This window comes from Monodon monoceros, unplaced genomic scaffold, assembly GCF_005190385.1.
Source record: "Monodon monoceros isolate NGI ecotype Baffin Bay Population unplaced genomic scaffold, NGI_Narwhal_1 Super_Scaffold_2, whole genome shotgun sequence".
Taxonomy (NCBI): Eukaryota; Metazoa; Chordata; class Mammalia; order Artiodactyla; family Monodontidae; genus Monodon; species Monodon monoceros.
This window is the reverse complement of record NW_021703776.1, coordinates 61,458,237-61,483,036: the sequence shown is the minus strand read 5'-3', so window position 1 is coordinate 61,483,036 and position 24,800 is coordinate 61,458,237. Positions and strand designations below refer to the sequence as shown.

The 24,800-nt window shown below is 42.8% G+C and overlaps 2 protein-coding genes across 6 annotated transcripts in view; one reads left to right on the top strand and one right to left on the bottom strand.

Annotated features, from left to right (window-relative positions):
- BBS9 (Bardet-Biedl syndrome 9) overlaps nt 1-5,096 on the bottom strand; it is a 449,627-nt gene extending 444,531 nt beyond the window's left edge. For 3 of the 5 annotated variants that reach the window (XR_003795236.1, XM_029233592.1, XM_029233593.1), the window contains exon 1: nt 4,410-5,096. The gene's annotated coding sequence lies outside the window, so the exon portion shown is untranslated. The remainder of the gene's footprint in view (nt 1-4,409) is intronic. The other 2 variants (XM_029233591.1, XM_029233589.1) reach the window with 2 other exon arrangements.
- A 2,164-nt stretch (nt 5,097-7,260) lies between these two features.
- Nucleotides 7,261-22,920, top strand: LOC114902012 (retinitis pigmentosa 9 protein). The gene is made up of 6 exons (XM_029234351.1): nt 7,261-7,439; nt 15,150-15,180; nt 16,537-16,666; nt 19,348-19,439; nt 21,353-21,414; nt 22,273-22,920. Exons 1-6 carry the CDS (start codon nt 7,288-7,290, stop codon nt 22,469-22,471), a joined length of 666 nt encoding a protein of 221 aa, XP_029090184.1. The 5' UTR covers nt 7,261-7,287; the 3' UTR covers nt 22,472-22,920.
- Nucleotides 22,921-24,800: the final 1,880 nt, after the last annotated feature.

Genomic DNA, 24,800 nt, shown 5'->3' with positions numbered 1-24,800 from the left:
GCCGCGGAGCGGCTGGGCCCGTGAGCCATGGCCGTGGAGCCTGCACGTCCGGAGCCTGTGCTCCGCAACGGGAGAGGCCACAACAGTGAGAGGCCCGTATACAGCAAAAAAAATAAAAATAAAATAAAATGACAAGTTTAAAAAACAAACAATGGGGGAAAAAAAGAAAACTCCATCTTTAAACAAACAACAGGGGGAAAAAAGAAAGAAAACTCCATCTAAGGCCCTCTCTTTATGCTGAAAAGGAAAGTAGTCAGGTAAAGGCAAGGTGTTGATGAAAGTGAAGGAAAAATACATAGCAGGTAAATAAACTTATTATGAGTTTTAACATGTGGGAGAGTTTCTGAAAAACATCTGCATCAGCTGTTATTAATAATGGCACTATGTAACCATACAAATTGCCAGATGACTAAACTTCCAATCTCACAGCAAGTATTCAAAAATGTAATAAACACTCCTATTATACTTTTATTGGACTTTTTTAATTTGAGAGGGAAGTAACAGTACTTAATAAATACCATATATTCTCATTATGTACTCGAGATACATTGGAAAATTAAAATACACCATACCATTGGACTGCCGCAATGAAGATACGTCATTCTCTTGCAGCACAGGGCAGACTACTACCCAAATTCAATACCATTCAATGATTCACTAGGAGGACTCACAGTGCTATAGTCATCATATAGTCATCATCATAGCTATGATTACTCAAAAGGATAAAAAGCATAATCAGGAAAGGGAAAAAGTGCATGTATCTGTAGTTTGAATATAAACACACATGACTGCATCAGATGAAAATAGCTATTATGTGAAAATGGCCTTAAAAACCTTTGTTACTGAACAAATTTTTTCAGCTTGCTAGAATAATGGGGGGAAAAACACTCCAATATGAAAAACTAACTCTCCAACATGGTGTGTAAATGGAACTGTTCTACATCAAGCACTAATTTCTCATGGACTTCTATCATAAAATTTAATATCTATTCCTAGTAACAAAATACCACTGGCAACATTTATTTCCTTCCTGTTTCTCCTGCTCTATCAATTTCTCCTTAGTCACCTACCACTTCATTAGCTTCTGAAAGCCCTCCTTTCCTAGATTGTTCAGCTCCTTGCTACCCAAAGTGTAGTACCTGGACCAGCAGGTCAGCATCACCCAAGAGCTTGTGAGAAATGCAGAATCTCAACCCCACCCCAAACAAGATCCCCAAGTGATTCACATGCACCTTAAAATTTGAAAAGCACTAATTGCACAGATACCTGATAGTCTAAGTGGATGTTTTCTTATAGCAATGCTCTACTTCTCTTCCTTTTTCCTGTGACCTCTGTCACCAGTTAGTAACCTTTCCAAAGTTTGAAAAAAAGACTCACTTTTAAAATCAAGAGCTTCAACAGCTAGAAGGTACCCATCAATCAGCTGGTCTTCTCATTCTGTAGATTATAATGACTCCCCTAAAGTACACAGCTAATGGCAGAAACTTGCTTCTGCATACCCTGTCCCTACTCTAGACCCTTGTATTATTAGGCTGTCACTGCCTGCAATTTAATATCCAAAACACTGAAAAAGCATGGGTCAGTAGAGGGATTTTTTTTTGGTTTCGCTTTGTTTTAATTTTTAAAAGGTTGGGGGAGGGGTTGCTAATTTCAAACCTAGGTCCAACAAATCGCTCTTCCTCACAAGACCACAGCTGCTTCATTTCAGACCAACTTACTTTCATACCAGGGCAAAACATAAGCTAATACATAGCAGAACTGCATAAATTCCATTATGCCAAAATTCTGCATACTGGTTCCCCCATGACCCAGGTGTTAACATTTACCATGGTGGACAATAAGTTATTGAATAACGTCTTACATCTTTGAAAAATTAGTGAACGATAGGAAAACCAACAATTTGGGCTGATGGTCAGTAGTATGTTTCCCAGTGCCTCTCTCTCCAATTTCAAAGGCAGAAGCAGAGGAAGGTGCACTGCCCACTCCCAAGAAATTAAGAAACCACAAACCCTCATTTGTGCAATTTGTACATCATTAATTTCCTTTTCTAAAAATTGATGTATTTTTAAATGACAGCGTAAGATACAAGGCAAAAGGTTTCAAAGGGGAGTTCTTTTCCACTTTGGCTTCAAAGATGGATTTGATAGCAAGTCTGAACAATTTAAGGTTGCTGGATATCCCTGTTTATCTGAGAAAAAAAAAAAAGCTTAATCCTTTGGCTTGAACAAATAAAACACACCTACAAAAAATTTCTCTTCGCACACAGCAGTTGTGTTCCTAATAAGCTTATATATAATCACTTTTATACTTGCTCTTAAATATAAGTCTTACAGACACTGGAGCACCTTGATATCTAATGGAACTCTGATGAAATCTTTTGATAATATAGATATTTCTCCCATAACCATATGTTAAGCAATTTAAGGTTTCAGAGAATTCCACTTTTCAGCGTGACATGTGAGAAGCTCCACTGGCCCACTTCCCAGTGAAACTGAAAATTATTTTTTAAAACAACCATTTCGAGTCTCTGGAAATTGTCCTAAGAGCATACAACAAATAAAGAAACATTAAAAATCTAAAACTCAGTAAGAACAGTAAGAGTTTGTAGTATTTAAACTACAACTCACTCCTCTCCATACTCCTAGCTCAGCAAGATGGAAACTGCACTCCAGAGTAGTACAGCCAAGAACCCTCTCCCCACAGCTCCCAATCAGAGAACTACTTTCCCAGGAAGGGCAGGACATCAGCATTATTTGTCCTGCTCCCAACTATCTGTTGCTGACTACAGAAGAAACTGAAAATCTAAATAAACCTATAACAAGTAAAGAGATTGAATTAGTAATCAAAAAACTATCCGCACACACAAAAAAAGACTAGGCTCAAATAAAAAGAAAAAAAGAAAAGACTAGGCTCAGATGGTAAATTCTACCAAATATTTTTTTTTAATTAACATCAATTGTTCACTAACCTCTCCAAAAAATAAAAGAGGAGGGATCACTTCCCAACTCATTCTATGAAGCTAGTGTACATTGATACCAAAATTAGACAAATACAAGAAAAGAAAACTACCGACCAATATCTCTTACAAATATGTATGTAAAAATCCTCAACACAACACTAGCAAAGTGAATCAAGCAATATATTAAAGGAATTATACACCATGGCCAAGTGCAATTTACCCCAGGAATACAATGTTAGTTTAACACCCAAAATTAATTAAGGAAATATACCAAAGCAATAAAATAAAAATCAAAAACCACCTAATCATGTCAACAGAGTCAGAAAAAGCATTTGACAAAATCCAAAACTTCCATTGTAAAAACACTTGATGGAAGAAATGTTCACATAATGAGGTATGGGGAAGTCATTCTGGCTTATATATGATTTAATGTAAACTTTATGCTAACTAGAACAGCCTGTCTCACGGCCTGTCAAACGTGCATTGTACATCTGCTCAAACATGCATTGTACACCTGCTTTAACCATTAAAGAAAAGAGTGCATTTAAAAATCAAAATGGAGGGACTTCCCTGGTGGCGCAGTGGTTGAGAATCCACCTGCCAATGCAGAGGACACGGGTTCGATCCCTGGGCCGGGAAGATCCCACATGCCGCGGAACAACTAAGCCCCTGCGCCACAACTACTGAGCCTGCGCTCTAGAGCCCACGTGCCACAACTGCTGAAACCCGTGTGCCTAGAGCCTGTCCCCCACAACAAGAGAAGCCACCACAATGAGAAACCTGCGCACCGCAACGAAGAGTAGCCCCCACTCACCACAACCTAGAGAAAGCCTGTGTGCAGCAACGAAGGCCCAACGCAGCCAAAAATAAATAAATAAATAAATTTATTTTTTTTAATTGGCATGTTTAGTAAAAAAAAAAAAAAAAACAAAAAACACAATCAAACAAAAAAACTCCAGGAAACTGGAGTCGATTGCAGGAACTGATTGGGAAAGGAAGATGCTAATAATGTCACCTCAGCTCATCGAAACTGCTGTGGTCTGCAAGGTAAAGGGAGAAGGAGAAGCAATAATCCTATTGCAAGAAGGAATTAGGGGGTATTAGTACATGCATCCTACTTCAGTCATAGGATGGGAACTGCTTTGACCATTTGCTCACAAGACCTGTTGAAGTGTCACAGGAGGAAAACGCTTGTGCACCACGTGACATTCCTGAAAGGAATCTCTAAAAATTCTTATCACCCTTTCTCAAAAATGTTCACAGGATCACACACACACATTGTTCTGGCAGTTTCGTTTTGTTTTGTTTTGAATGCAAGCATCCTTCATAAGAAACCTATCACTCTATATCCCCCAAATTATATGGCATCAGAGAATCAATCTGACTAAAAAATAAAACACTGAAAGGGCATTCATGCACCCGATGTTTAATTCTAGACATACTTTCTTACCTGATGCCGAGTCAGGTGGGTCCTGCCCCACCTTTCTTCGAACTCTCCTTCCACCGATTTCCCTTTAAGAACGTCTGCCAGGATTCCAGGGCTGGAACGACGAGCAAGAACGGACGGTGCAGGAAAAAGCAACCCTTACTTCTCCCTCTCGTTCTCCTGATCCAACTTGTTTCACGTCCCAGGCAAAGACAGCGCCTCACCAGCTGGCACCACCAGCTCCACGGAGCTGGAGCGATCCCACCAAGTAGCTCTCCTGCATCCCCTCTCTGTCACCCTCAGAGACAAGCAGGAAAAACGGCATCAATCCCGTGACAGATATCAGGCAGGAAAGAACAGCGGTAAGACCTGCTGCTCACAAAGAGGAGGAAATGATGAAGGAGGCAGTGAGTGGGATATAGCAGAAAAAGGACAGCAGCGGCGGAAGGGACACCTACCCACTCAAGCCTAACTCCAAGCCATCTCCGCCCTGTTGTCATAGCACTTTACAACGAACGCTACTGCGCAAGTCAGATAGCTGAGCCCCGATGCCTTCTGGGGGTTGTAGTCCTGAGTGTCAGGAGAGAGGAAGGCGGAGGAATTTTTTCTGAGTGATGTTTGGAATCAGATTTCTACTGGGCGGAGCTAGAATGAACTACTGCCCGGTCTTCATTAGCAGAGAGAGAGAATTAATTCGACTCCCCTTTTCTGTTCTTATACAGTTCCTTAGACGCGGGTTCTGAGGAAGACCCACCTCCCGCTCCCCGGCGGGGACGCAAGCCATGCCCCTCCCACTCCTTTCTCAGTTCCCGCCGCTCGTGGGTGGGGCTTTCCTAGGAGGCGGGGCTCGGGCGGCGCGGGGCGGGGCGTCTGGGTTGGTCTCTGGGGCGGAGCATCCGAGGCCCGAGCCACCCAGCGACCTCTTCTCTTGATCCGGAGGCGCAGGAGGCCCCGTCCATGGACCAAGCGGCCATGGCGAGGGTGAGCGCGGTAGCAAGCGCCAGTGTGTGCGCCCTGGTGGCTGGGGTGCTGCTGACCCAGTACATTGTTACCTTGAAGAGGAAGGAATATGAACTGTGCGTGGGACACCCGGAACGTGCTGTTCTATAACAACAGCGCTGGAAAAACACTACCTGATTGCTTTCCCTTGGTTTTCTTCTTGATTCTGTAGACCAACTTCTTTCTGCAACACAATTACATTTTCTTTGTTTGTAAATCACAGCTTCCAAAGACTATATCCTCCTTCTTGACTGGATTTGGATGTCTTATAAGATATACAGGTCATTTATTGGCCCAGGTAACTTCCATCGTTATCGAGCGCAAGTTTGTGTGCCCGACACACAGTGAGGCCAAACAAACGCAAATGTTGGAGCTTGGAGCAGAGAAAGGTTTATCGCAAGGCCATGCCAGGAGAACTGGTTGCTCATGCTCAAAAAAAAAAAACCCCTGAACTCTCTGAAGAGTTTCACCAAAGCAGTTTTAAAAGCAAGGTGAGGGAGGGGCGTCCCAGGGTATGTGATCAGCTACTGCACAACTCTGATTGGTTGATGTTGAGGTAACTGGGTGGTTAATCTAACATTATCAATCCTTAGGTGCCAGAAGGTCTGGGGGCTGGGGCTCATGATCATCAAGTAGTTAATTTCTTCCACTTGTGGTTTTTACCAAATGAAAAACTCAGGAAACATGCATGAGATACTATTATCTGGGTACTTCCAACAGGAGCTATAGCAGAGTATATGGGGGAGGGGTCTATCCCAAAAGGCCCCCACAGGGTCCTGATCTGTTACACATGAATGGCTGAATCATACATTCATGCAACAATTTTAATTGGCTTCATTCTTAGAGGAAGAGGTCATTTCCAAGTTCCAGAACATATATCAGCATAATTTCACATGTCTGTGCATAGCTTCTGTGTGTTTGTGTTTTCTTGAATAAATTTGAAAGAGCTCTTCACTTTGGGTTATTAACAACTGAATATTTTGGCAAGCATTTCCCTTATGCAGTTATTTTTAATTCCTCTGCAGCTTCTTCCATTATTTCAAGGCTGAAAAAATTATATATCAGATACAGTTTCAAAGCACAACCTAGTTAAGCACCTTACAGTTTTGCATCCTGGCTCCATGACCTACTAGTTCTGTTTCCTTGGGCATGTCAGTTAACTCTCTGGGCCTCATTATCTGTAAAATAAGGATAATACACATGGGTATTACGTACAGCACTTATTACGATTTTAAAAATTAAATCAACTCCCATTAAGGGCTTAGCTCAATGACCGCATAAAAAGTGCACAGTGTATATTAGCTTTTCTTTTCCATAACCCAAACCTTATCTGAATACAGTATACTACACTGACTATACATAGCATGGATCACATGTTCTGGAAAATTGGAGAATTTCTGTGGAAGCCTTGCTTTCTTCCAAAACTGGATGAATCCTACTAACATGTAAGGAGCAGCTCCTGTACGCCTAGACACTGGGGGAATACGAAAATTACTTGCACAGGTTTCCCGGCCTCCAGGGACGAAGATCTCGAGGGGAGGCGCCCGACCCGGAGAGGGGCTCAGCCACGCGCAGAACTGGCTCAGGGTCCCGACAGAGCGTCCTCAGCACCGAGACTCCTGGACGCCGCCAGGGGGCGCGCTCCGGCCTCCGGCACCAGCCGACCTGACTGCAGGACCCGGCGCTCCGATCAACAACTTGAGGCCGCGGTGGCCTTCGGGCTGCACGGTGCAGGCGGCCGCAGAGCGGACACCCGGCTCGGCCCGGCGGGACGCGGAGCGGCAGCGGGAGGGGGCGCTGCGGGGCTAGGCGTGCGCAGCGCAGAGGAAGTACCATCTTCGCCGCGCCGGCCGCCTCAGCCGCGCCGCACGGGGCCGCTTCAGCCGCGCCGCGCGGGGCCGCGATGTCGTCCGGACACGGGCGCGACGACGCGGGGGCAGGGGGCGCGCGGCGGCCGCGGGAGCCTCCGGAGCAAGAGCTGCAGCGCCGCCGGGAGCAGAGGCGGCGGCGGCACGACGCGCAGCAGCTGCAGCAGCTCAAGCACCTGGAGTCCTTGTGAGTCCGTCACGCCCGCCCCCGACTAATGCGAGGAATGGGGTCGGGGCCCGGGGTCGCGCGGCGGGGCCCGCCCGGCGTTGGAGACCTGCGAGTGGGCAGGTGGGCCCGTCCCCAGCGAGCCGGGTGCGGGATTTGATTCCGGGCTGCGGGACGCTGGACTCTCAGCCTTTGGAGGAAGAGGGGGGAGGCTCCATCCCCAGGCTCGTCCCGGGCGCGCGAGGCGGCGGCGGGCGGGCGGGCGCTTCTCCGCCGGAAACGACGGTTTTATTCCTCGTGCGGCGACGTCGGTGTCGGTCTGGATTTGAATACGGGAGAAGTGCGGCTGCGCCCTTGGGTCCTTTCCCGTTTCTTAGTTCAAGGGGCTCGCTCTGAACTGGGTAAAATCCCTATTCTTTTCATTTAGTGCTGTTAACTAGGGAGGAAAAAGCCCAGTCCCGTAACATGAGTGCGCGGTGAGGAAGGGAAGAATAAACGTGGGGTGAGGGCCTGGTCCCTGACTCTTCGGGAGGAGCTGTCAGGTAGAAGAGAGCGTGGACTTCTCTCTCGTCCCCAGGATTTTTTTTACCAGGGTTAAGGGTGGAAGCTACAAAGAGGCCAGTTCCAGCTCAACAAGAAGAATTAGGACTAGAGTCATAGATTCTTGCTGGTCAGCGTGGCCTGACCTAGGAGGCACTGTACTCCCCCAGCTACCCGGGAGAGAGTCCAGATAACCCCTGAGAGAAGGGTTGGTTGTAAAGGAGATTTAAACATCAGGTGGAAAGTTGGATTAATGACCCTTGTGGTTCTTTTCTGTGTTTCTGTCGTTCTGTAATCAGCTTTAGAAGTCTGATTTTACTAAGTTTGGTGTTCACTGAGTTATCTGAATTATTTGTTTTAGGCACTTCCCATTACCTACCTTCTCATGATTGCTGAGACAGCATGAAAAGTACTTAAAGGGTTAATCCTTCATTATTAACCGCTGGGAGCTTTGGCACAAAATGCATACTTCCTCGTAGCCTGGCCTGCTCTTTTCAGTGTGGCTCTTGAGCTGAATTTCATTTCAGTGGGCAGTGGTTGTGGATTGCTGGCATCCACGGTCCTGGCCCCTTCAGGGCACTCTGGGAGGCTCTTTGTTGCCTGTGCAAGGCCGATGTTGAACAGCATTTCCCTAGGATAAGTTCAGGCAGGGCTCAGCCGCCCTACCCCACCCCCTAGCTCTCAGTATCCTAACTGTAGGATGCCACATAGTTGTTAATACTCTACATTTATTTTGTAGCTCAGAGCGCACTCACAGACATCCTTTTATAACCTCCTTTTGCACATGAGAAAATGCAGGTTCAGCAGTTAAGTAACCTGATAAAGCACACACGGAACTGTAAACTAACAAAACTAAAGAGAAACCGGGGTGTCTGATTCTCAGACCAGTGGGATTTTTCAGTTCAGAGATTTTAAAAGTTCTGGGCTGTTGACATATTTATAGTTTGGCTAGTTCAGAGGCTTCTTTCCTTTTAAATGGAAGTCTATTTCCAGAATAATACTTCAACGTAGTTTAAACATCAAATAGTATGAAAAGTCTAATTTCAGAAAATAGTGGTTTGTATCTCTAGTCACACTCCCTGTTCCTTTCCCTCCAACCAAGGCTTCAATGGGGAAACTTAATTTTTTCTCTGGGATTTAACTATTTCTGAATTATATGCTTTTACTGCTTTTTTTCGATTGAATAGTAAATGTTACCTATTAAGCTCATGTTATAGTAGATGAGGGTTTAGTTCTCTTTCCCTTCCTTTCTTGTCTCCAGCCTTGTATCTCCTCTCAGGATTTCTGTGTGGCTTCTAACCTTTTTTTATTTCTTTAATTGTCATTTTAAGAGAGTCTGGGAAAGGAAGACAGATAAGTAAGTTGGTCAACCAGGCATGTTAAGTTCCACTGTGGTTTTTTACAAATGGAATTCAAATCCTTTTGCCACCTGGTATGCCCTCTTTAGTTACCCTCACACTCCTCTGGTCATTTTCTTAAACCTGATCTTAATTTTTCTTACTTTTACCATACCTGTCAGGCCCCCAAAGGCATCTGAGTCTTCCACACATGCTCCTGTCCATTTTCCAGCTCTGTCACTCAAGTGCTCCTGGGCTACTGGGCATAACAGAATGGACATTTTGAGTATACGTGGAGTTTCATCTCTGCCTTCCAGCCCCCATAGGGCCAGGCTACAGGAACAACTGGGATGGAGTATGCTTACGTGAAGGACTCTTCCAAAAGAAATCCTACCCCAACACTCAAATACACAAAGAGTATTATTACGTACTTGGCAAAATAAAGATTTTTTTGTCCCATGCCTATTTAGGAGATAATCTCTTATCAAAATTTATCTTAATTTAGTCTTCATACTGCCCAGGGCAACCTGTCACAATCTGAATGATATAATGACAAGGATTTACAGATGGCACAAAATAATGGGCCTCCACTAACTTTTTTTTTTTATTTTGAGGATTTATTACAAAGATAATGCACACTTCTCAGCTGTCACAGCACAGAAGCCAAGCTACTCAGTAAACACACTCCGATTCTCATTTCCAAATCTGTAATTTTCAATAGTTAAATATTACCTTAATCTTTGAGAAATATCTTTTTAACATGCTACCTAAACTAATGAATTATTTAGCCCTAGGAAAAAAATCAACCACATTCCTTTACACTTGTGGAAACAGTTCTAAAATGGACTTTTTTAGGGAAGTCCATTGCTAATAATAACAGATTTCAAAATGTGCAGTTCCACGGGCTTCCCTGGTGGCGCAGTGGTTGAGAATCTGCTTGCCAATGCAGGGGACACGGGTTTGAGCCCTGGTCTGGGAAGATCCCACATGCTGCGGAGCAACTGGGCCCGTGAGCCACAACTACTGAGCCTGCGTGTCTGGAGCCTGCGCTCCGCAACAAGAGAGGCCGCAACGGTGAGAGGCCCATGCACCGCGATGAAGAGTGGCCCCCACTCGCCGCAACTAGAGAAAGCCCTTGCACAGAAACGAAGACCCAACACAGCCAAAATATAAAAATAAATTAAAAAATAAAAATAAAAAAGAAATGTTCAGTTCCATCACATTTTTTTTCTATCTAGGCAAAAACATTTACATATTTTTGAGGAATTCAGATAGTTTGACCATGTTATTTATACAACTCCTATGGCAAAAATAAATTATTGTCGGATTACTGGATATTTACATAGACTTTACCACCTCCCTTCCAAACTCCCTTAAGTCCCAATGCCTAAGACATAGCATTAATGTTTCTAATGAAGGGCTGCTGATGGACCGTATCACCTGCCCAATTTATGCAAATTTCCATTATTCCTCCTAAAAGAGGCCTAGGCCTATGACATGCGACAGCTTTCCATTGGAAAATATTTTAAGAATTTGCTTTGGAAATACCATACCTAAAAAGCTTTGTACTGTATCTAAAAGGCTAATTCTACTTATACCCAGTTGTTTATTGTGTAATCTTCAGGGAGTAAATCTTACTCTGTCCCTTTAGAAGGGCCCTGGATTAGTGACAGTGAGGGTGAGGATGGACACTAGACGCCTCCATCATAATCCTTATTTGGAAGAGTCCAGAGATGTTTGCAAGTCCAGGTTGGTACCTGCTATAAATTGGAGGTTTCCACAACCCCCTCCTCTAGTTTGGTTAATTTGCTAGAGCAGCTCATAGAACTCAGGAAAATGTTTTACTAACTGGATTACTGGTTTATTATAAAAGGTTATAACTCAGGAACAGCCAGATGGAAGAGATACATAGGGTAAGGTATGTGAGAAGCTCTGTAGAGTTTCCATGCCCTCTCCAGGTATGCCGCGCCTTCACGTGTTCACCAATCCTGAAGCTGTCTTAATGCCATCCTTTGGGTGTTTATAGAGGTTTCATTACATGGGCTTGATTGATTCATCATTGGCCATTAGTGATTAATTCAACCTTCCTGGAGGTGGGGCTGAAAGTTCCAGTCCTCTAATCACATGGTGATCTGCTAAGCCTCAGAGGAGGTAGGGATAGATTTGCTGAACCCTGATCTACCACCTCTGCACCTCTGATATACCTCACTGCACCCCACAGGCCTGCAAGTCTTATAACTGCCCAGCCACAAGACCAAAGAAAGAGCCTGGAGATAGCAACAGAGACACTGAAGGTTTCTTGGATAGGGGATCTTATAAGTCTGAAGCAAAGTCTTGGAGCAGCACCCCGCTGTGTACAGCAGACAGCAGTCTTTGCTTGGGGGGTGGGGAGGTTTACCAGTTATAGTGGGGATTGACATCAGGTTGGCTCATCAGTTACCAGGGAAACCAGCAGAGAGGTGTGTCCCTCACAGCCCCTCAGGTTATCAGCTGTCACAGGGCAGAGGTTTTCACTTTGATAAACTATCCTAATGGAGCTGTTAGCTGGGGCGGGGCAAGCACAGAGGCAGTTATTGAATAAGTTCTGTGATTAAGAGGGAAGGTCAGTCATGCAGGAAGGTGTAGGTGAAGCACAGGGACTGATCAAATAGGGGATATAAAGAGAGCCAAAGAACAGCCATCTTAGGTGGCATGATCCTATACCAGCTCACCTGCATGGGGAAAAGGCAGTGATCCCTGGAGCTAGATGTTGAAGAGTCGCATGGCCTAGAAAGGTAGTAAACCCGGCTGGGGATGATGTCTGTAGAAAGTCCACTGCCAGGTCTATGCCCACCTCCTCTTAGGAGCAGCTGGTAAATCCCCATAAAGCTGCAGATCTGTAAAAAGATGTGAGGGTTGGCGAGGCCTCTCTCTTGGGTCCCGATCTTGGCCTTTATGATGTTAGTGCCTAATCTTGAGCTGCCTCATGAGGCTACTAAGAGCACTAACTTTTCTTCAACAGAAGAGGCAGAAGCCAGCATTGTGGAGTGCCTTTCACATGTTGGCTGTGAACTATTTACCCATGAGGAAATTGAGGCTCTGGGGGTTTAACTAACTTGCCCAAGGTAGACAGCAGTGAGAGTGGATCACAATTCAAAGTAAAATTTTTTTACCTGCAAAGCCCATTCACACTGATTTAGAACTGGAAAACATTCTGGCTGGGATATGGGGTTCTCTACTCCAAAAAAACAAAACATCTCCTTTATCAAGACAGTTCTAAAGAATGTCTAAAGAGAAAAATGATACAATTTGTTAACGAGTTTGATGTCCTTAATTCAAAGGAAAACAATCCATGGACTGAGAAGTACAGCACTTCACATGCAGTGGAACACTCTTCCCAGGGATTTTGGACAAGAGCGGGTTTTATGGGGCCTTATAAGCACTTCCTTATAAGACTAGCACGTCCTCTTATCTAGGGTCAGATAAGCTAAGTTAAGCTGAGTTGGAGGATCGTGATTGGGGTATTCCAGATTTCCTTGACAGTGAGGCATTTCCCATTAGTTCAGGCTGACTTAGGTTTAGATTTGTGACATGAGCTGGGCCACTGGGGAGGCCTCCACTCTGGGGGTCCCAAGCTACAAAGTACCTTTGTCAAGAATTACATGGGTGTTTCTGAGAGGAGTTTCAACTTCATGGCTTTTCTAGATTTCATTTAGGAGTACCCTTATCCCCTTAGTTCTCCCTTCTGGTACTTAGCACTAAGCCTGGCATGATTATTGTTGACTGGTTACTTCTGCAAGGAGTAAGTTTTTAAGTTGAACCTTCAATATCTCCTGAAAATTAAGTTTAGTTTCTCCTAATATACCTGTTCTTTTTTGGTAGGTGGAAATAGCAAGTTGGTTAGAGCAAGAGTGAGGATTTAATTACTGAAACAATTAGAGAAATAACATTGAAATTTTAAAACAAAAATGCAGCCTGTATAACTCTATAGCAGAAATGAGCTCCTATTAGCATATTTTTGGCCTTTTTTTTTTTTTTTTTCCTATGTCCCAAGTTACCTTTGGTTTATCTCTCAGACCTTTATTAGCCTGGGCTTATACCAACATAGGTGTAAGGAAGATGACATTAATTTCATTTTTCTTTTGTAACTAAAAAACATTGAGGCAGTGTATTTGCATGTAAATAAATGTAAGTGAAAAATAAAGCTCCCTCCCTCAGGTATCCTATATATATATAATCTCCCTTTTCCCATAACACAAATAGAACCATACCAAACACACTGTCCTATACACTACTGCTTTCTTTAACTTAAACAATTTTTGACTAGTTTGGGGATAATTAGTATCTATTTGACTATTAGATAAATGATTAACCATTTTAGAATTTATTATTTTCACTGTACAAAATTCAAAAAATTAATCATCTCTGAACTCACCTTCTGTGTGTAGCAACTTTGGGACTCCCCCATTTCCAAGTTGTTAGAGCCAAGATACAGTTTTAAACCAGCCACAGCATCCTGATGCCCTCTCCCAGTAAAATTTCGTTATAGAGGCATTGAAAAGACCTCAGATGTTCAGTTGTTCTGCCTCTTTTTCCAACTACTTTCTTTTGGCTGCATTGTATGACATGAGGGATCTTAGTTCCCAAACCAGGGATTGAACCCGTGCCCCCTGCATTGGGAGGACAGAGTCTTAACCACTGGACCACCAAGGAAGTCCCTCCAACTGCTTTTCTTTAAGAAGGAGGTTGTGTCAATTAGGCACTCATTTAAAAGCCAGACGCCCATGCTATGTGCTGCATGGCCTGGAATGTGTCAGTACTTGAAACTGAACATAATTACACCTGAAAGTAATACAGTGTTATATGTCAATTATAGCTCAATTTTTAAATTTTAAAATTGATTTGTTTAAAATGAACCCTAGCATTGGATGCTGCTTTTCTAGATTTGGCATCCATCAGCCTTTTCCAGAAGTTCCAGCGGAGTGATGAGAAGTGGAAATGAGTTGGGAGCACAGGCATGATTTGTATCCTCAGGACCCTGGGGGTCTGAGAGCTCTCTCTGTTGGTGGAAAGGGAAGTACGTTTGCACACTATCAGTCACCTGCCTCTCCAGCGGTAGTTCTTCATTGAGTGCCAGCCTGTCGTCCAGGCACCAAGCAGGAGTCCTGCATCCCTGAGTCCCAGGAGGTCAGTAGGGGCATAAAGGGCAGTCAGAGAGCTGCGCAGCGATGGCAGCCCAGCAGCCCACTCTGCAAACAGGATAGGCCAGTGGGGAGGATCTTGAATCCGGAGCTTATGGGGCTGGGGGAGGGGGGGGGGCAGGCGAGGTAGGAGGGGGAGCCTCTGGGACAGATCACCCTCCCCTCCTTCCCCTACAACAGGCCCTTCCCTCAGGCTTTGCTCCCTCCCCTCTGCACAGCCCCCACCCTTGTCAGAACAGATCACTCACACACCCCCACCCCCATGAGCCTCTCAGTGTTATGGAAGGTGGAAGTTATGGTAGGTAAATCAACCAACAACTGTAATGACAGGCTGGAACCATAATTCGTTCAAGGCTCTTGTTACCTCACATTTTCCCTGCAATCTCTTGCTTTCCCTTATTCCAAAAATAAGATCATTGTCCTAAGACACCAAGTTAGTTATTATTTTGGTGAATTTAAGTGCTATATCCCAGCAGGATATGGTATAGCATCAGTTTATTTATATAAGATCTCTGACTGCTAGGCATATTTTATTAACTATGTTAGTTATAATATGGTTTTAAGTTCTTACTAAAAATATCCTTTTTATTTTGGTCTGCAGTTGCCTTTTGCTGATTGAGATGTGTTACATTCCTATGAACATGGTTCATGACTGGTGTTTTCTTCCTTTCTAGTTATGAAAAACCTCCTCCTGGACTTATCAAGGTCAGTGTGAAGTTTGTACTTTTGGTTTTTCTCTGAGACAGATTTGACTCAGTGCTCAGACTCAGTCACTTACGAAAAACAGCTGCATAAGGTTTGAACCTCCTTTTATGATAGTTCTGTGTCTTCCCTGCAGATGGCAGTCAGTTCATGCACTTTGGGCTTTGTCACAGCCTGTGCCTTCACAGAAATTTAATCAGCCTTGTGTCTGTCCCCTAAGAAACCACTGCAGGCCCCCCGAGTGTTCCTCAGCGCTCACTCCCATTCTTTCTGTCTCACTTGTGACTGCATCTCCTCAAAGCTCTCCTGCCCCATGTTCCTTCTCTGACCGCCCCCCCCACCCCCGGTGCTGATTTCTTGAATGTCATCAGCTCAGAGAACACTGGACTCTGAGGAGACGTGAAGCTCATCCAGTCCAGCCCTACCTGTTGCAGGAGTCCCTCCTCCAGCACCCTGGCCACAGTGTCAGTGTCTTTCTGCAGGAGCGAGACTTAGAGGACTTAAGGCCAAAGTAACCTTTTCTTTTTGGTAACTTTCAACTTAAGAATTTTAGAAAACATTTTTCCATTATAAATTTAGTATTCATGGAAACTTGAAAAAATCATAAGGTAAGGGCTTCCCTGGTGGCGCAGTGGTTGAGAGTCCGCCTGCCGATGCAGGGGACACGGGTTTGTGCCCCGGTCCGGGAAGACCCCACGTGCCACGGAGAGGCTGGGCCTGTGAGCCATGGCCGCTGAGCCTGCGCATCCGGAGCCTGTGCTCCACAACGGGAGGGGCCACAACAGTGAGGCCCACGTACCGCAAAAAAAAGAAAATCATAAGGTAAAAAAACAGCATCTTAATTATATAGTGCAGTTATTTGGTAATGAAAATACATCTCACAAATACGGCGTGTATGAGATTATAAAACATGACAGTGGCCTTCAAGGTCGAATAATCTATTTTACTCTAACACATTGTTCTTATTATTCCAGGAAACCTTACTTGTTTAACTCTATATTCTGCCTCATTCCACAAAGCTTTTAAGTTAGCAGAAAACCTTTTGTGATCTTAGAATCTAATTTTTGTGATCTAGAATCAGAATTTGGAGCTCACAGATCAATCCTATGTAAACACTATAACTCTTCTCTAAGAACAGCTACTTTGTTTTCATGGTATAGCTAGCTCTTCTAGTATAGTTACTTCCGTTTTTTCTGTCAGTTATGATTTGTCTTTCTTTCTAGCTCTTCAGGGGGTAACTTATGATGACATTGGGATCTCCAGCCCATGAGAAAGCCAGGCAGGGCTGTGTTCTCAGACAGGTGGGAGAGAGTTCCGGTGCTTTTTTGCCACACAGCTTACACACTGTTTCCTTTTCAGGAAGATGAGACTAAGCCAGAAGACTGTATACCAGATGTCCCAGGCAATGAACATGCCAGGGAATTTCTGGCCCACGCACCAACCAAAGGACTTTGGATGCCACTGGGGAAAGAAGTCAAAGTCATGCAGTGTGAGTGTGGAAGGGTTTCAAGTAACACCCTCAATACATGCAAGTTATAGACCACCGTTTACAAACGAGTTCACTTCTTTTAGTTCATTCTCACCACAGCCCTGCTAAAGTCAGGGCATGATCTCTGTGCTATAGATGAGGAAGCCGCCTTGCATATGTTATTAAGTGTTCTGGGGTAAGAGGCAGTGCAGTGCCTAGACTCCAGGGCTTCTGGCTGTAAGGGCAATGGTCTTCCACAGGGCCGTAGCTGCCTGCGGAGTATACGCTTCAGTAATATTCCTGTAACAGAAAGGATATTGCATGTAGAAATGCCATGGGGGACAAGGGATGCATTGGAGGGTGGTCCCTTGGGTCTTGCCTCAGTCAGTCATCCTCATCAGAGGTGTTGAGGTTTTATCCAGGTAACCTGAGAGGAGCTCTGGGCCACAGAGGGTGTGTCTGGAACAGGTAGAGCTCTGTGTGCACACCCTCCACCGCACCAGAGCAGAAGCATCTTCATCCAGCGTAAGGTGGCATTTGAAGAAGGGATACGGCTGCCTTTAAAGACATTTTTTTGTACAAAGATTCTTCACGCACATAATTAATATAGCGGTTCTCAGCCCCTTTCCTTCATTCCCCTCACCTAAAAGGCGACCACCTCAACCTCTTTTAGGAAGGTTATTTTGAAGTTTATCCCTATGTATCTATAAAGGTTTTTGGGGTTTTTTTAAATTAATTAATTTGGCTGTGTTGGGTCTTCGTTGCTGCACACAGGCTTTCTCTAGTTGCGGCGAGCGGGGGCTACTCTTGATTGCGGTGCGCGGGCCTCTCACTGCAGTGGCCTCTTTTGTTGCAGAGCATGGGCTGTAGGTACGCGGGCTCAGTAGTTGTGGCTCACGGGCTTAGTTGCTCCGTGGCACGTGGGATCTTCCCAGACCTGGGCCCGAACCCATGTTCCGTGCATTGGCAGGCGGATTCTTAACCACTGCGCCACCAGGGAAGTCCCTATCCCTGTGTGTCTAGATAACAGGATTACATTCCTGCCCCTTGATTTTTCAGGTTTCTTCATTATCTGTTGACTTCTTCCTATAGAAGACAAGAATTCAGCTCTTTTTTTCTTCCTCCATCCCATCTCATACACATACCCTTCCTATATCTCATTGTCCCAGTAATAGTTATATCATAAATTTAGTTAAGTAAACCCTTTGTGTTTATTATTTTCAGAGTTGAATCACATATTAAACTGATTACATTTCTTTCTTTTTTCTTTTTCTTTTTTTTTTTTTTTTAAATTATGGTTAAAAACCACTCCTCTCTGTGATAGGGTAGTTAGTTGTGCTTCACTTACCATTTTAGTTCTTTTCATTGACTTGCAAATTAAAAGTGTTTAGTCTGGACCAGAACCAGTTTTACATGAAGTTAATGAAGCTTAACCTTTAGGTTCCCTTGTACCTTCCAAAGGTCTTTGGAGTCCCACCAGTGCAGTCATATGGTTCTTTCTTTCTATAAAATTTGCCAAGGCAAGACTTTTTTCCCCCTAAAGAGCCCTTCCTCTCCTTAATTTATGTAAGCTTCAGACTCCACAAAACTTGGATCCATCCCAGATGGAAAAACACATGCACACATAACCCCGTATTCATTGATTTCCATGATCCTAGTGTTATCTAGAGCAGAGCTTCTCAAACTTAGGGTGGGCCTGAGATTCTGTATTTCTGACAAGCTCCCAGGTGATGCTAATCTTGCTGGTCTGTACCGTTGACCACACTTTGAGTAACAAGGATCACCTTTCCTTTAACAAAGAGTTTTGATCACAGATGGTATGGATCCTTCTTGATACCCACACATCAATCTGTGGCATTTAAAATCCCCCCCTTTTTATCATAAAGACAGACATGTGTTTGAAGCGGTCTACATTTGCATTAAGAGTGCATTCCTTCTTCCCCAGGTGGAAATAGTGGGGAGATAAGGACAGGGGCAGGTCAGAGAATCCCTAAACTTCATTTTTTCCCAATGGTTTCCTACTACCAACTCTCAAATAAAAATATAAAGGGGAAAACATTATTTCCCTGTCACTACATATTTTCAGTAGCTACCAGCGTGGAGCAAATTGGGCTGATCTTACCTGTAATCCCTCTTCCTGCTTCCTGACCTCCTTGGTTGGAGTTGCTTTATGCCTGTATAGTTTGCTAGGTCTGCTGTAACAAAGTACCACAAACTGTATGACTTAAACGAGAAATTTATTATCTCACAGTTCCGGAGGCTAAAAGTCCAAAGTCAGGGTGTCCTCCTGAGGGCTGTGAGGGAAGGATGTATTCCAGGCCTCTCTAAAAACCCTGTCTCCCAGTAAGGTCACATTCTGAGGTACTAGAGGTTAGGACAATTCAATACAGTGGGGAAGCAGACGGGATGACACAATTCAACCTGTAACACAGTTAAAAAAAAATCACACTTTGCTTTTTGCATGGGATTGTTTAGTAAGTACTTGATTCATTTCTAAACCTCTACGATTAAAGGATACTTGAGGAAGTAATTAGTTTCCCTCTCTTTTCTGGGATCTTACATGGTTCATCCATTAATTATATTTGCTTTTAAAATTGGAATCTAATGAAGAATATCTTTAATATGATCTACTGATACCTTTATCTTGATTGAGTAAAAATGCATTATCTTACAGAAATATATCCCTTTTTCTTTGTTTTCAGGTTGGCGTTGTAAACGGTATGGTCACCGAACGGGCGACAAAGAATGCCCTTTCTTTATCAAAGGCAACCAAAAGTTAGAACAGTTCAGAGTAGTAAGTAAAACCCCAGAGTGTCAATTTACGTTTACTGGAGATGATGAATGTCGGTGAATCAGGCAGTCACCAGTGAACTGGAGGTTCACATAAAATACATTCCGAAAGCCTTTAGGCCAAAGTATCTGGTGTTAACTACATCTCTGTTAAATCGAATTTGTGTGAAAGATTAGTTCATTAACAAAAAAATGCGTATTAAAATGTTATTTGCTTTTGTCTTGGGAACAGTGCTTCTTTTTCTGAAGCAGGCATTTTTATCAATTCAGTTAGTTTTTCTTTTTTTTTTTTGGCATGCAGCTTGTGGGATCTTAGTTCCCTGACCAGGGATCAAACCTGGGCCCTCAGGAGTGAGAGTGCAGAGTCCTAACCACTGGACTGCCAGGGAATTCCCCAGTCAGTCTTTTTTTACTTATGTAAAAAAATCATATTTCATAAATAAAATCAGGGTTCTAGTTTCCCAGTCTTTGTCTAAAGTCTGTATATTTTTCTATCATAAACTCGAAGTGTGTGTATAAACGATGTACCTCTTTAGATGACAGTAAAATCAGTCTATCATTTCATCACTTTATTTTAACAAAGTCACCTCCCAGGGTTAATTCACCATTCACTAACTGTTTTGGTCAATTTAACTATGCTATTACTGGATATATTGGGATTATCAGCATATCAAACGGGTATATAAACATTCTCCAAGGATTTTAAGACATTTAAAATACTGGGTTTTCATTCTACTAATTTACAGAAAATATTCTGGATAAATCACTGCTACCTGGAATGTCAACTTTTACAGTGCCTATAATAGATAATTTAATGATAAATCTCAGAAACTGAAACATATTCATATTTTTAAAATTTAGAAACCTAAATTCTAAGAATTGATCTAAGGATATAACAGAACATCAGTATGCACAAATTATTATGAATGTATAAGGATAACTTTCAGAATTATTTATATGATTAGAAAATAGAAACTGAAGAAAAGTAGGAAACAACTGCAGTGTCCAATATACAACATAAGTTACCACAACATATAAATCATATAGCTTTTAAGAATTATGTTTTAAAAGAATATGTAATGTCATAGGAAGATATTCATGAAAGCATAAGTGAAAAAGAGAATAGGGTTGTATATATAACATAATTATAATCTTCTGTAAATGATGAATAATGACTGGAAGAACCACACTAAAATATTAACAGTGGATATCCCGGCTGGTAAAATAATAGATATTTTTAACTTTATGTTTTCTTTGATATGTAAAAATTTTATAATAAACATACTTTTAAAGATAATTCACATGCCATAAACTTCATTCTGTGTATTCATATTTTTAAGTAATTTAAGTAGCTTTTAATTATACAAATATCATAAGAATAAATTTGCCTTATTTTAACAAAATGGAAACATTACAGTAAGGTTTTTCACAATTGATTTTTCAAGTCCAATCTTGCCTCTCTCCCCAGAGGGAATTTGTAGTAAGTAGCTTGAATATACTTCCAGACTTCTCTTTGGTCATATCCAGTATGTTTTTGTGTACCTATAAATGAATCATTCTTACGCATCATTTCCAAATCACTTGTTTTGCTTAATAATATCTCTTGATCATCTTTCCACATAGAACAAATAGAATTACCTCAAGATTTTTAACCTTGAGTGGTATTTAATAATGATTTTGCCATGGTTTATTTCCTTATAAAGGCTATGTAAATTATACCCTGTATTTGTATAACTGGAAAATCTTTTTTATAGCCTCCAGGAGTTTGAAATGATGGCAACCCTTAGGAAGGATTAGAACGTATTAAATATAAAATCACACCACACAGGAGGGGAAAAAATTAGTTTCAGTGAAAGAGGGATTTAATTTAACAGTCTATGAAGCCTAACCTAACCATAACCTTCTCTAACCCTCAAGGCACATGAAGATCCCATGTACGACATCATTCGAGAGAATAAAAGACATGAAAAGGATGTAAGGTGAGATTGTCCAGATGATAACAATATCCTCTTAAAGTTTGAAATTATATAGTTAGAACCTTTATAAATTAAAAATTTTTTAATTCCAGTATTAGAGGAGTGGTTTTAGTAAATATGGTACTTTAATTGCGAAATATTTGGAAGACAGGAATAGTCCCTGAAAAAGCCAGTGTGTGGGGAATGAGCAGGCCAGCCTGTTCTACTTGGGTTAACTTAAAGCAATGGGCTTGGCCCAGCCCACTCATGTTACTGATAGTTGACGCTGGCAACTGTAATTTATCTTCTCTAGATCTTCTTTAAAGATCTGAGCTTTTGTTAAAAATTCCTAGACAGGGTGAAAAAACAAGAGGACTTTTTTTGGGGTTTGGGGGGTATTTTTTCAAATTGGTGATACTGAACTATAATTATATATAATTATTATATATAATATATATACATAACATATATTCTTCTTCAGATTCTCTTCCCTTACAGGTTATTACAAAATATTGAGTATAGTTCCCTGTGCTGAATTATAATTGTTGAGGAGGTAGATTACTTAGTATGAACTTGAACAGTGGGGGAATGATTTAGGAAAGTATCCATCTGTTAGAAGTTATAATAGTAAGGACTATGGAAACATACAGAAACATTTAGGACAGTGAAAAGAATACAAAATAGCTTGTACACTGGTTACAGTCATGTAAAATAGGCAGGGGTGTAGACAAGAATGGGGAAAACATGCAAAAATAAGTACTGTCTTTAATGAGGTGATGCTTTGTGACATTTTTCACCCTCACTACTGTTCTTATATTTTTATCTAAAAGAATTTTTTAAGTTACATTGAATATGTTTCTTTGGTCAATCTTATGTGTTTAGGATACAACAGTTAAAACAGTTACTGGAGGATTCAACATCAGATGAAGATGGGAGCAGCTCCAGTTCCTCAGAATGTAAAGAGAAACACAAGAAAAAGAAGAAGAAAGAGAAGCATAAGAAAAAGAAGAAAGAAAAGAAAAAGAAGAAAAAACGAAAGCATAAGTCTTCCAAGTCAAATGAGAGTTCAGACTCAGAGTGACAAGAGCTTGACTTGTTCAACATTCTCTTCTCAGAAATCAAACACCGTGGCCAAAGAGCAGAGGAATGTGGAATCAGAGAGGAATAGGAGAGAGAGACACCAAGAGAGGAGGAGATTTGGTGTCACAGGTGTGAATTCTCACCTACCTTCCAGTAAAGATGTGACCCCCAGAAGAGTGAGTTGTATCTTGCCAGGTGCTAGCTCTGGACAGCGGCTGATTTCAGGCTGGAAAGCTTTTCTCATTGTTCTCCTCCCTGCTGATCACTGTGGGTCCTGATTCCTTAGAAATGCCTCTGGCAGGGTGGCCAGACTAAGGGAATCTCTGAGGAAGCTCTTCCAGGTGCTGCCACAGCTTCCACCCTCCATGGTGGGGCTACTTAATGCCCTTAGATTTCAGGCTTGACTTTCCTCTGTTGTTGAGGATAATAAAAGCTCATTATTTATTTTTTTAATGTATTTCTTTTTTATTTCTTAATGCATGCATGTATGTACTCCAGATTTAAAAGGTACCTAAGGTTTACTTATGAAAACTCGTACTACTTCCTTTCTCCCCCAGCTTCCCAGTTCCTTCTCCCAATGGCTACCAATTTTACCAGTTTCTTGTGAAGTCTTCCAGGAATATTGTATACATCACAGACAAGCAGAGGGCTTTTTTTTTTTTAACACAAATGCTATACACATTCATCTGCACGTTATTTTTTTTAACTTAACAGTATAAAACTTATTTTTTTATTTATTTTATTTATTTATTTTTGGCTGCATTGGGTCTTCACTGCTGTGCGCAGGCTTTCTCTAGTTGTGGTGAGCAGGGGCTATTCTTCGCGGGCTTCTCAGTGCAGTGGCTTCTCTTGTTGCAGAGCACGGGCTCTAGGCACGCGGGCCTCAGCAGTTGTGGCACGCACCCGCGGGCTCAGTAGTTATGGCTTGCAGGCTCTAGAGCGCAGGCTCAGCAGTTGTGGCGCACAGGCTTAGTTGCTCTGCGGCATGTGGGATCTCCCCAGACCAGGGCTGGCACCCGTGTCCCCTGCATTGGCAGGCAGATTCTTAACCACTGCGCCACCAGGGAAACCCTAAAACTGATTTTAATATTAAGTACATCCTGCGCTGCTGCATCAAAGGTACAGTGTGTTCATAATCACCTGACCTGAGATGATTTGTTGACTGTGGGAAGGGGTTCCTATAACAATAATGAAAAATCTTGTGTGGTTACATTGTATTTAACTTGCTTGGATCTTACTGCCCCAGTCCTAAGATTTTTCCAGAGTATTTGACTCAGAAAAAATTTTAAGACTATAGGGGAATTACTATTCAGGGTCAGCTCCCCACATCCCAAAATATATCCCTCACTTCCTTCCTCTTCCTGTTGGTAAGTATGGCCCACCTGTGCTCTTCTAGCTTTGTGCCACAGCAGAAGCAGCTTACCTATCAGGGTGGTGCCTGCAGCTATGGGAGAGTAAGTCCTATGGGTTGCTGAGCCAAATGGAGCTAGATCTTGCTCACAGGTAAGTGTCCCTACCTATCCAGCAGGTCTCTTGCTGTTTTCAGGGTCCCAGGAACTTTCTATTCCCATTTCCAAACGCTTACCCTGGGGGTTGGATTCCCCCTTCTTTAAAGAACAGCCAATCCAAGCCCAGAATGGACCCACCTCTTACTCTAATCAATAAATCCTCCTGGGGGCTTCCCTGGTGGCACAGTGGTTGAGAGTCCGCCTGCCGATGCAGGGGACACGGGTTCGTGCCCCGGTCCGGGAAGATCCCACAGGCCGCGGAGAGGCTGGGCCCGTGAGCCATGGCCGCTGAGCCTGCGCATCCGGAGCCTGTGCTCTGTAACGGGAGAGGCCACAACAGTGAGAGGCCTGCGTACCGCTAGCTAGCTAGCTAGCTAGCTAGCTAAATAAATAAATAAATAAATCCATCCATCCATCCTCCTGGTCTTGGCCTTGGAATAGTACCTCAGTAACACAATTGTCCAGATCGGAATCACCGGGGCGTGTTATTTCTGAAAATCCTGAGACCAGTTAAGTTAGGCATGCTCTAAACTTATCCTTGGCATCCTAGCTCAGCATGCACAGCATTGGCCATTTGTACTCTTCTATATGTCTCGCAGTGTTTGCTACCCATTCCCAGCCTCTTCAGGGAATTTCTTACTGTCCCATTCAGGACAAAATGTTCATTAAAAATAGGAAAGAATCTGCATCAATGATTCTCAAACCTTTGGGACATCAAAATCAACTAGAGTGCTTGTTAAAACACAGATTCCTGTGCTCCCAGAATTCTAGAGTTTCTGACTCTGGGGTGGACCTGGGAATTTTCCTCTCTAACAAGTCCCC

Coding starts and splice junctions, on each gene's coding strand:
- LOC114902012 (XM_029234351.1), top strand. CDS start 7,288: ATGTCGTCCGGACACGGGCGCGACGACGCGGGGGCAGGGGGCGCGCGG. Junction 15,181..16,536: donor CTCCTCCTGGACTTATCAAG/GTCAGTGTGAAG, acceptor TTTCCTTTTCAG/GAAGATGAGACTAAGCCAGA. Junction 21,415..22,272: donor AGACATGAAAAGGATGTAAG/GTGAGATTGTCC, acceptor TTATGTGTTTAG/GATACAACAGTTAAAACAGT.